Source organism: Elgaria multicarinata, chromosome 2, assembly GCF_023053635.1.
Source record: "Elgaria multicarinata webbii isolate HBS135686 ecotype San Diego chromosome 2, rElgMul1.1.pri, whole genome shotgun sequence".
Classification (NCBI taxonomy): Eukaryota; Metazoa; Chordata; class Lepidosauria; order Squamata; family Anguidae; genus Elgaria; species Elgaria multicarinata.
Window position 1 is genome coordinate 135,199,093 of NC_086172.1, and position 12,621 is coordinate 135,211,713.

Genomic DNA, 12,621 nt, shown 5'->3' on the forward strand with positions numbered 1-12,621 from the left:
CAGGAAAGGGGAGGAGGATCAGTAGGAGAATACACTTAGCAAAGTAGCACTTAGCTGTAACTTTCAGTTTTCTTCATATACCTTTTTAAAACAGCAGTTCTTCTCTCCAGGAAAACCAATACTTCAATCAATTAAAAACAACAAGGAGTTATGTGACTGAACTACAGTAGGAGAAGCCAGAGCTAGCCATGTATTGCCAAATCTCCCATGACTATTATCTCATGCATTCTCTGTTATTATATTTAGTGTAGAAATAATAATATTGTTACATATACCTAATGGTTATTCTGAACAATCTAGAAAGCCATATATATGTGCTAAAATTATCTGTCATCTCCCCTGTGTATTTGTTTAACATGTTATTTGCGTGCAAGCATATGGTAGAAAGAAACAAGATTTTTCTATATGTATAGTTATCAATTAATTTCTCTCCAAATATGTGAAAAATGGTAGTTGAAGGTAGTGCACTGGGAGCCAGAGAGAACAGAGACAGTAGCAAGTAGCTGTTCATGCCTATAATAATTATTATGCAATTACTAGGATTAAGGCTGCAATCGTTTACTTGGGAGTAAATGCCATTGAAAGTAGAGCTGAGTAGACATGTATAGGATTGCACTGCAGAACCCTCAAATTGAAGTGTAAAGGTTAAAATATTCAAACTTTATCAAGCATTTTCCTCATTCGTTATTAAGAATTCAAAAAAGATTGGTGCTGAATGTATTTTAAAATGCTAAAAATTTTGAGCTACTTTTAAGAAAAAGAAACCTCAAACTGTTATTCAAAACATTCTTAAATTTGGATTGAACTGCATTCAAATCTGTCTTTAACATATCTAGAATTAGTGTGTGAATTGGTCTGTTATAGCATAAGCCTTTGTGTGTCTACTCAGTAAGTCTTACCCCCACATAAATGGTACAGAATTGCAGCCTTAGTATGTTCTCTGCCTCTAAATAGTCTGCATTTTGGATTTTTTTGCGAATGCTAATTTGCCTACTTTTTTTCTGGCTTCCCCCCTCCCCTTCTCGATTTGCTATTGGAATGATAACTGTGGGGCAAAAAACCCGACACGCTTGACACCAGAATCCTTCCTCTTGGAGAGACCACGATGATGCAACCTCAACGCACTCAGCAGGCACACCGGGGCCTTCCAGTGGGGGCCATGCTTCCCAGAGTGGAGACAACAGCAGTGAGCAAGGTAAAAGGTCAAGCTTTTTTTCCCCCTGTGCAAAGTAGGCATGACTAAAATAACTTCAGTGTCTTTTATTATATCAGTACATCTGCCTTAGTGTAAACACAGAGTGGTAGACTTGCAGTGTAATCAGCTGTAACTTAGGGAGACACTTGTTTCCTTTTCTGAACCTACTTAGCTGTATTTTACTATTATTATTTCAAAGCTAAATATCTAATCTTTAAACAAGCTGTGCAATAACAATTGATTAGTTCCGCCAATTCCTTTACAAATTTGGTTATCTACAGTTTATTTTTTGTGTGGTGTAAGTAAATATCATGGCAGACGTACACCCCAGCTGTGATGCAGCGATTCATACTGGTCTCTAAATAGAAAATTTAATTTGTACTGTCATCTTTTTAAAAAGGGCTCAGTAGCCTGTTTAAATGATTTAAGCCATAAAAGAAACAAATATAAATTCTTAACTCTGAATTATTATTATTTTAAAAAATCATATGCAATCATTGCCTGGGTTATAATTCATAATGCATTTTATTTCAGAGTATCCCCATTAAAGTTAACAGTACACTTTTGCAGTCAGTGGCTTGTGGATTGCTACCTAATGCCTCTAGTATGTCCCATTTAAATTGATGAGATTTGATTTCAAGTAATGTATTTAGCATTGAGATGTATGGCAAAGGTGCTGTGTCAAGCTCCTCACCAGTTACAGACCAGTCTTTAGCCAGCTAACTTGGAAATAAGGCTGCAGTCTTATACACGCTAAGCTGGGAGAAAGTCCCATTGAACTCAGCTGGGTTTACTTCTGAGTAGACATGTATAAACTTGCATTGCAAATCTCACTAAAATCAATATTTCATTCCGTAGTACAGCAGCCTTCCTTTACAGATCTTTTGGATTATAACTCCTAGTATTCCTGACCATTTGGCATTAAGACTGGGACTAATGGGAATTGAACTCCAAAAACATCTGGAGGCATCAAGTTGAGGAAGGCTACCTGAGTGAGTAGGATTTGTCTATATGGTTAAACACGCAATCTTATGCGTGTCTATGCAGAGGTAAATCCCATTGAGTTCAACATGGCTTACTCCTAGGTATTGCAGCCTAAGAGAGGGCTATTGACATCAGTGCAATTCATTCTGCACATTTGGGTAATATTTCAAAAAGTGTTCATATTTAACTATTTAAGCTAGCAGAGAAAAAATCTTTAAACTTCTGACCCTGCTTTCCTTGCAGACATTTTAAATTGGATTTTACACCACCTTTCAATTTTGATAGACATGTATATTATATCACAAAATGGTTTTCATAGTTACTGTTTTTTATAGTTTTGTAGATTCTTTTTAGCAAAGTGTAATATGGAAACCAGTTGTACAGATCTATGAAAACTGAAACCTCAGATGTTTGGAGATAGGGTGTGGTTGTCCCTTATATATGAAGAACAGTGGGTCTGCTTTTAGTTATTTGTTAAAAAATATTTCAATTTCAGATGCTCCTTTTGAAAATTAGATAGATGGCTCATACCTGCTTGTAATGGATGGGCTCATATCTATGTGATTGATCTGTATATATATTTTATAATGGCCGTGGACTCTCTGATCATTAAACTAGATTAATAATTCTGCTGATTCTATTAGAAATAAATACTCCTTCTGAACAATTAATACATGCTCTGCGCTTCTTTACCTATCTTTCTAAGCCTTGAGGCACAACTTGGGAGCATTCACAGAAATGAAGGGGTCCAATTGTGTTCTTCTTCTTCTTATTTATTTATATAGCATCATCAATGTACATGGTGCTGTACAGAGTAAAACAGTAAATAGCAAGGCCCTGCCGCATAGGCTTACAATCTAATAAAATCATAGTAAAACAATAAGGAGGGGAAGAGAATGCCAACAGGCACAGGGTAGGGTAAGCAGGCACAGGGTAGGGTAAAACTAACAGTATAAAGTCCGCACAACATCAAGTTTTAAAAACTTTAGGAAAAAGAAAAGTTTTTAGTTGAGCTTTAAAAGCTGCGATTGAACTTGTAGTTCTCAAATGTTCTGGAAGAGCGTTCCAGGCGTAAGGGGCAATTTTGCCTGGAATTCCTTTGCCTGGAATTCTTGCCTGGCATTCTTGACAACTTTTTCTGTTATGAAAACTGCTGCAGTCATCCTGATTTGGATCTGGGCCATGACATGCACCTAATCTACACCAAGCAGGATATTCCACTATGAAAGCGGCATATAAAAGGCAGGAGTCACACTACAGCTTTATAGTGGTATTGAAGTGCACTGACAACTGTTGGGGCCCATTGACACATACCTCTTTCATACCGCTTTCATAATGCAATATCATGCTTGATGTACATTAGGCCATGGAAGGTAGAGTGTCTTTATCTCCCTGCTCCATGCCATGGCCCTGATTCAAATCACAAACACACACACACCATGAAGCTGCTGTTAGCCATTGGGAGATTTATCTCCTCTGTGGCTAAGAGCTTCTTGGGGAATAATTTGAATTTAGGCTATGGCTTAGGAGCAAAGAATTTTACCTCCTGTCTCTGCACCATAGATTCTGTCAAAAACGGGGGCCCTATGGATGTTTTTGTCGCTGAAAAAATATGTCAGGGGAGGGCGGAGCCTATAATTTGCATGCAAAAGGTCCCATGTTCAATCTCTGGCATGTCCAAGAAGGGCTCAGGTGACCAGTCCTGAGTCAGTGACCAAGTTCAGGTAACATGCCACCGCTTGTCATGGATTATTTAACCCATGATAAGTTGCAATCACCACATTGAAGATGCAATCCCTCCTTGCGGTGGGAGGGGTTGTCATGTTGTACAAATCTGGAAATTGTGAGTTATTTGGGAGGGGATGTTAAACAGACCATGGATTATGAAAGGGTTGTTCAACTCTCACATAAGCCACACTTGCTGGGTTTGCACAACATGACAACCCCCAAGTAGAGATTGCATGTTCAAAATGGCAGCCACACACAAACTGAATATGTTGTGCAAATAGCCCCAGTGTGTGGGCAATACTGAGCTAAATGGACCAGAGGTCACACTCTGTGTAAGACAGCTTCTTCTCATACTAAATATGGAACTCCCACCTAATACATAGTTTTATCTTAAGTATGGTTGAAACTAGTATCATATAGTATGTTTTTTAGATGTCTCAATACTTTTTTTCTAAGATAAAAAGATGTTTTGTGATATGTGTATCATTTAGGTGCACTCAGAAGAGAGCCACCTTTGGTGTAGCTCCCTTTGGAGTGTATACTCAGTGGCAAACCTGAGTTTTCTGCTATATAATGCATGGAAATGTCCTGTGTAGTTACACAGTTAAGAGTTAAATCCCATTGTTTTCACTGGGACTTAATTGCAGTTACTTTTACTGTTTTGTGCCATAGACTCTTGTATCTTAATAGTAGCCCATTAAGCTATGACACAATGGCCTGTTCCAAAGAACTGTGTTATAGCATCACACGTAGAGGGGCTTCTGAATCCTCTCTTTTTAACAACAGACTTCTGCACAGCTTCACAGACTGGCCCAGAAACTCAAGGCTGCTTCACAAATATCTTCCAGTGCAGCACAAGGAATTCCTATTACAGAAAGGAAAAGAAGCTCACCGGCTGGGCACAAACTCTTACATGAATCTAAAAGGGCTCCTTTGATCCCAGTCATAATATTTATTCCTATTTTAGTAGCTTTATTATCAGTACACATTTTCATTTGGAGTATTAGATGTAGCTAGATTATATCATAGTGCCCGAACAAAATCTCATTCAAGTTACTAAGAGTTCTCTCAAGCATGTAACCAGTGACAGCAATCAGAGAAGTAAAAAAATATCAGTTAATTGTAATCATTAGCTAACAGTTTACAAAATATATACATACAAAGTCTCATTGTTACATAACAACAAAAACCAATTCTATGATTAGTAATTAATAATGAAGCAATCCTTCACAAAATCTTGTGCTAACTGTAGTGAATAACAACACTGTGTTTTTCATAGCCATGGAGTGGTGGAGCCCTCCAGTTCCTAAGTCATGGATATACATTTTTTCACAGCACTAATGCCATGGTCCATAGGTAGCAAGGAACCCTAAATGTAGGAAATATCATTCTGAAAGTAGCCGTCTCAGAAGATGTGTTGCTGTCTCTTTAAAGCTCTCACAGGCCTCGAAGGTCAGACCTGTAGATGGCTCAACAGTGTTTACATTGTGTTCATAAGCAGATACCTTTAGCCAATCAGTATGCACTTACAAGTCCAGTTAATCACCTACACTGCTACTTAATTTAGTAGAGCAACAATCTCCATATATCTGTCATGCATTTTTTGAAGAGCTAGTTTCCCAAGTGAGTACTGACATTCTGGCTGCACTTTTAAAAGCTGACACTCATGCTGTGGTTAGGTAAAACTCTATGTGAAGTCTTTTAATGGTCACAGTCCCCTTTCCTCCTCAGGAAATGTTGAGTTTGCCTTTAACATTTCCTATGGAAGGGGAAATACCGACAAACAGCTACAGGAAACCCTCCCAAGCAATAGAATTGAGGCACTTTGAGAGAATGTGAAGGCCTGGGAAGAGCCAGTTCGGTGTAGTGGCTAAAGTGTTGGACTGGAAGTCAGGAGATCCAGGTTCTAGTCCCCACTCGGCCATGGAAACCCACTGGGTGACTTTGGGCCAGTCACAGGCTCTCAGCCCAACCTACCTCACAGGGCTGTTGTTGTGAGGATAAAATAGAGAGGAGGAGGATTCTGTATGCCGCCTTGGGTTCCTTGGAGGAAAAAAGGCGAGATATAAATGTAATAAATAACTTATAAGCTTTATCTAACTCTTCCCACTTCCATTCCTGGGCCATTGTTCACCTTTGGGCTCTGCTGTGGAGGGAGTGTTTTTGTCCGAATTGTGACTTATTTGGGCAAATCTACTAGGCAAGAGTTACTTACCTCACCATGCTGCTTTTCTGGTTAACTGCTTTACGTGGGAATTAAAGGGTGCCTTCTTCAATCTTACCTCAGTACATAAATATCCTGTTGTAGTCACTTTATAGAAGTCAGTAATAGTTATCTTTGCTGTATCAGCATTTATCCATGGGTAAGCTGTTGGAAGATAAAAGGGAAAACGTTTGGAAGGGTCATTCTCCATACATTTCTACTCTGGTGTGCTTGCAGGCATACTTGGCACTTGATCAGCTTGGAAGAGAATGCAACAAAGGCTACTGCCTAAATTCTTGTTGTTTCTAAAATGGGTAAATCCTCAGGCTTTGATTCATAACACTCCAACTGAGAAGAGGATGAGGATGAATGGGAGTTTTGTATCTTGCAAAAAGGTCTGTGTGACATGTTGATAGCATTAAAAAGTGTTAATGTAGTCAAAATTATGAGTGAGTAATTTGAAATTCTGGCACTGAAAGAGTTAAACCCCTGGAGCACTGTTCAGTGAAAGATAATCCTAATTCTATTAGCTGGGCTCAGTGTTGTTTTTAGCATGTCATCTTGGTTGTACAAGAGAAAACTAACCTATACTGTACCAGTGTCCAGTATGTACTGTACTAGTCTAAAGTAAGTATTAGTGTGCTCCAAAGCAATTACTACATTAACAGTGGTTCAGATCCACTGAGGCAAATTTGTGTCAGAAACTATTATTCTAGTGAATAGCAAAAAGTAAATATACTTGGCTGTCTTTTGTTGTTGGTATTTATTTATTTAAAGACAGGAAGGGTTAACTGAATCTATTAATAGAAATGAAACACTAAAACATTTTACAAAAGAAGAAGAAAAAGGGGGGAGAAGCTGATTTAATGGTCTAATGAGGCCATCTTCCAGAGACTTGTTTTGTGTAAGGCTTGCTTTGACCTTTCACTTTGCTCAGGAGCCCAACGCTTCATTTTTCACATTCTTGCAATTACGTTAACGCTTCAAGCATTTCTGACTCCAAGTCAGCTAGCAACACCAGGCATAACTCAACACTGTGAGTTTTTCCTCCTCTCTGTAGATTCATTAACAGGTCACTGGGGTCCCAACTGAAATTTAAAACTGACTGGTTCTGTTGGGTTAGTTGAGTTATGGCAAGAGAGATAGCAGGAAAGGGGCTGAGAGAAGGGGAGGAGAGAAAGAAGGACTCTGGGGTTTTGCCAGACAGTGTATGTGTAAACCCCTAATCAGCACTTTAAAAGGTATGTGCAGCTTTATCATCCAGCCATTTGTCCAGAGAAAGGATCTGTAAGTCTTCTGGGGTACTATGTTTCCCTTACTTTATATAAAATAAAGTGAAACATATCATTGAAAAACCACTGCTTAAAAAAACTAACAACTTGTGATGTTCCATACCATAGTGATGGATACGATTTTCACAGACTTTTCAATCTTCTATAATCACTTTATATAGGGTATTTTAGATAGTGAATATGTAGGATGATGCTTGATAAGTATAAAATCAATCTTATTTAACATTTTAACCACGTGGTCAATACAAAACTACAAAGGAATCATTGTTTTATACTTAATAAGACAAGGGTTTTATAAATGGCTTATCTTATTCTAGTTTTATATTCAGAAGGCCATATCCCAAGAGGTGCTGGGATCTTAGAACCCTTAACAAACTCTTTTTTTGGCTCAGCTCAGATGACACGTTTCTTAGTGGTGGGTTTTAGAACTCCAAGGTAGAGTTTTTATACCACTGTTGAGAAATGTGTTGTCTGGTGGGAAAGATCCATGCAAAGGTGGAGATTTTTTTTAAAAAAACAACAACACTCCACACAGAAAATCCACACTGTGCAGAGGAAAGTTCCTGCACAACTGTTGTGTGGTGGGCTCTGTGCAGTTTTCTGTTGTGTTGAGTTGACTTTTCCCAATGGCTACAGAGTTCCTTGGCAAAAGTGGTGAATGCTGCTCTAGGATTGCTGCCAGGATTGTTTTTTTCAGCAATGGCTGTTGGAATACCATCAGGAGGACCAGGGGAGGAGAGTGTGTGAAGGAACTGTCAATCAAATATAGCAGTGGATTTTACTCCACAGTAGCCCACAGCCACACAACAATGGTGTTAGAACATGTTGTGTGGGGAGTACCTCTTTAAAAACTCAACCATTGAGTGGAGTTTTCACACTGAATTGACTACCATGTTGTCTGAACTGAGCCTTTGACAACCATCCATCTGAGGCTAGTTGTTCTGCCTGCATTCTGCAACAGAAGTCTTACATGGCATCAGTTGCCCTAAAACAAGAAAGACACCATGTTGGGAAAGCAGAGAATTCCCCTGATTCAGCAAGGGAAATCCACACATGAAAGTAGGCTTAGATAACGCACAACCAATGAGGATAAAGATGTGCATGTGGGTATGTACTTTGCATATGCCTTGCAACGCCTACCTAGTCACCACTAAAGTAGCACTTGGAAACCTAGAACTGTTGTTTTCTTGGTCATGCAAACAGCGTTAACACAGCAGGCAAATATAAAATGACTATTTTCCAAGGCTTTAGCTAGACCTAAGGTTTATCCTGGGATCGTCCAGGGGTCATCCCTGCCTGCTCCCAGGATCCCCTGTGTGTCATTTACATGAACAGGGATGACCCCGGGACGATCCAGGGATAAACCTTAGGTCTAGCTAAGGCCCAAATCTAGCTAGGGCATGAAAGCTGATTGGGGTGGGGTGGGGGGAATACCTTACAATATTAGGTAATTTTTACATTGATGCTTTTTAATTAAACACTGAATGTTGTTACGTAAATTTCGGCAGCATATATATCTCCATCATCTATATTCGAACTATTACTAGTACAGATAGGCGAGAGTTTTCTTGATGGAAACTGTATTTTGTTGTTAAGGCCCAAAAGTTCTGATACCTTTTTCTTTTTCTTTTTGTATGGTATCAAGAATGCTAAGAAATAAATGTTGGATTGTAGCTACAGTTTTTTATTTTTATGTATTACAGTTATATCCCACCCTTTTTCCTCCCTAAGGAACCCAAGGCAATGTACATAATCCTCCTCTTCTCCATTTTATCCTCACAACAACAACACTGTGAGGTAGGTTGGGCTGAGAGTCTGTGACTGGCCCAAGACACCCAGTGAGCTTCCATGGCCGAGTGAGGATTAGAACCCAGATTTCGCGACTCCTAGTCCAGCGCTCTAACCACTATACCACATTGGATTTTCATTCCATTTAGATGATCAGCATAGTCAGCATTGAGTGTGCTGATCACTTTGGGGTGGTGGAAGATGCAGGAGGACAGAATACATTAATTTTGCCTCATCCCCACCCAAAGAAATGATCAGTCTTCTCAAAGTTGATGGTGCTGCCATTTTATTAGTGGATGGATGCATGGAACTGAACTAGCAATTGGCATGGAGTGCCTATCCCTGGGTGTTCCACACATCTGTTACCCTTTTGTGGGTACATACCTCATCCAAGCAGGGACTCACCTGCAGAAACCCCCTTACACATTTACAATACCCTTACTGCATCAGGATAAATTCTTTATTTTTAGCTGAGTAAGATACATCAGTAAAACAAGTTTTATTTATTCAAATTTTTCTTTTTCTTTTTAAAGTTTTTAGAGCCTGTGTATGTTGATGAATAATCTTTATTAGCATGGTGGATAGGAGCTATAGTAAGATAACATCTCACAATGTTTAAAGCACCTACAAAATGTACATTTCCCTCTCATTGCTGTAATTCAGATGTTGACAACTTGGAAAATATTGATGAACCTTTGGTTTAAGTATTCCTTGCCAAGCTTGTTGTATTTTTCTGAGTTTTTTTTTTCCTGGTTTGAACAATAGTGTGGGTTCAGCAGCAATGAATAAAAAAGGACAAAGATAACTTTGTGTTTCAATATTTTGATGTGCCAATATGAAATAAATTGTCTTAGGCAAATGGAATATGCTGTTTTAATCATTAGTTATGCATGAGAGAGAAATTGATGTTGACATCTTTGCTGTAAAATCATTGTAATGGGGCTTTCCTTGCAATTCATTTTTGTAAAATTCATTTTGTACATTTTGCAGCAATTGAACAATCTCTGCACTGTGAATAGGCAGAATTCCCAGAAATACTGAGACAGTTGGCCCAGTAACTGCTGAGCTCACACTACACACACTGAATGCATATTAACCATTAAGTTCCTAGATCAAGCAGAGCAAAAGATATTAACAATGTATTATCCACCCACCCTCCTTTTCTTTTTACCCTCATATATTAAAAAGTACATTGTGAATTATTTTTGACATTATTTTTGTTACTGTGTATATATCCCTCTCTATTAAGCAGTTCAATGGGGCTAGAATTTCATAGTAAATCTCTTTTATTTATTGTACAGTTTTCTAGTCATTATACTGGTGAAAACTGCAGATTCCCATCTTTTATTGAATTTAAAGCTTAGAGGTGAGTGAGCTCTTAAAATATTATAATACATTTTAAGACTTACATCTTACTCCCTTAGTTCACACCCATCCTCCCAAGGCAGCGGATTGTTTAAAATAACATAACATTAAAACAATATACATCATACAAAGTTATTAGATGATATTTACTACATGTTCTAATACGTTGTGTTCATATTTCGGATACAGCCTATAAAATCTCTGTAAATGGAATGTTTTCATAGTACCAGGAGTTTTTCCTTAAAAACAAAAAAACAAAAAAAAAACCCTCTAAATACGATATGACAGATGCCATCTGGAATAATCTTTTGCAAGTTGCTTTTAACTTTGTATTTTTCCTACAGCTAAGTTCATCCAAACTGGTCGCTTACTGTTAGGATAAAGAACATAAAGAACTCTCCCCCCTACCCCAGCTTCTCTACATAGCTTCTCAAAAGAAATAATTGAACAATATTAGTGAAGAGAGGGCAATTAGCAGAATCTTTGACGTTTGACATTATCATGTGCATATTTGTTTTTGAATACAAGACTCATCTTCCAACACGTTTAATCTCCCCATGTGCCCCAAATTGTTTGACACTTCTGCATTTGTCTAATTAAGTGGTATACATACCAGTTAGAATTTGAATGCTTCCATAATTCGGTATTCTCAAACCTTACATCCAGGTATTGAATGCTTTGCTAAGTTGCTAGCATCTGACTAATACCTTCTAATATATGTTAAATTATTTGAAAAGTCTAGTGTTAGAATCTCTGGGATTTTTTCTTTTTTTACTTAACGTTAGTAAAGGGATTTCTCTTGATGCCTGTTAAGGTTTAATTTAGAGTAGTAATTAAACTTGAATACGGCCTCATAAACAAAAGATAAACAATAAACCAGCCACGTTCCCTGCTGTTTCATAGCTTTCTTTCCCATATGTTTCAGCCTGATAATTTTTATACAGTAAACTACCTACCACAGCTTTCCCAAACCTGATGCCCACCAGATGTGCTGGACTGCAACTCCCATCATTCCCAGGTAATATGGGCATGCTTGCTGGGAATGATGGGAGTTGCAGTCCAACACATCTGGAGGGTACCATGTTGGAGAAGGCTGACTTAACCTGTACTGTCATGAACAAAAGTCAAAGACTAGTTCTTTACAATAGACTTTTTAAAAACACTTTTAAAGCCCCTTGAATGCTTGGGAAATCTTAGTTTGATTAATTCTATCTTAATTTTTGCTCTCGGAACCTTAAATGTTTATAATTACTTTCTCCCCTGATAAAGTGCTTTATCACTACATTTCAATGTTCTAGCTAAAAAGGGAGAAGCGATTTCTTCTTATTTTGTTGATCCTAGGCAACTAAAGCAATGTTGACCTTGGAACTCCCCTCCCCCAAACCTTCCCTCAGGCAACTTGGGCTCTGTCCATTTTTTTGACCATTCCACTGTCAGCCATGATTTTTCTAATTGTCAGGTAGTAGTAGGGCGTTCAAATGCAGAAGCCATGTTATTTTCACTGGGTGGGGTAATTACTGAAAGCTGAGAATAGCTGCACTAAAGACAGAGGGATACTTTCATGATCCCATTAGCATAAGAGTGGGTAAATTATTCATGCCAAGTGAGGATTCTATGGGGAAAAGTATAGTTAATGCACATAGTTTTTAAATGTATCCCTTTCTGCTCTGAGACTAAATTCTTGTTGGATTCAGTTCTCAGACATTTACGGGAAAGCTCTAGTGGCATGTTAGACGCAGTTCATCTCTCTCTGTTTGCAGCGCTCTCAATAGAGACCATCTGGCAAAGATCCAAAAGGTGATTAAACAAAATGATCAGCTCTTGTTGCTGTGTTACATGTCCAATACTCTGGATTAAAAAACATGACCCACGACAGTCAGCTAACATTATTCTTTTTCTTCTCTCTCTCCCGCTTCCCCCCCCCTTTTTTTTTCTTTTCTGGCTAAGAATTCAGTTGGTCCACAAATGTCTATGCCATCTTTGTGTCCTTATGGCCCATAATCATGAGCAGGTTGTACAAATGCTGTTTCTGTAGTTTGGTCCATTCTAGCAGCATAGGAACATTT

At 38.3% G+C, this 12,621-nt stretch overlaps 1 protein-coding gene across 6 annotated transcripts in view; it reads left to right on the plus strand.

Moving 5' to 3' along the window:
• MEIS2 (Meis homeobox 2) overlaps nucleotides 1–12,621 on the plus strand; it is a 275,021-nt gene that overhangs the window by 18,035 nt on the left and 244,365 nt on the right. For all 6 annotated transcript variants that reach the window (XM_063117753.1, XM_063117751.1, XM_063117756.1 and 3 more), the window contains exon 7: nucleotides 1,081–1,195. In XM_063117753.1, coding sequence (XP_062973823.1) covers nucleotides 1,081–1,195 — 115 coding nt within the window. The remainder of the gene's footprint in view (nucleotides 1–1,080; nucleotides 1,196–12,621) is intronic.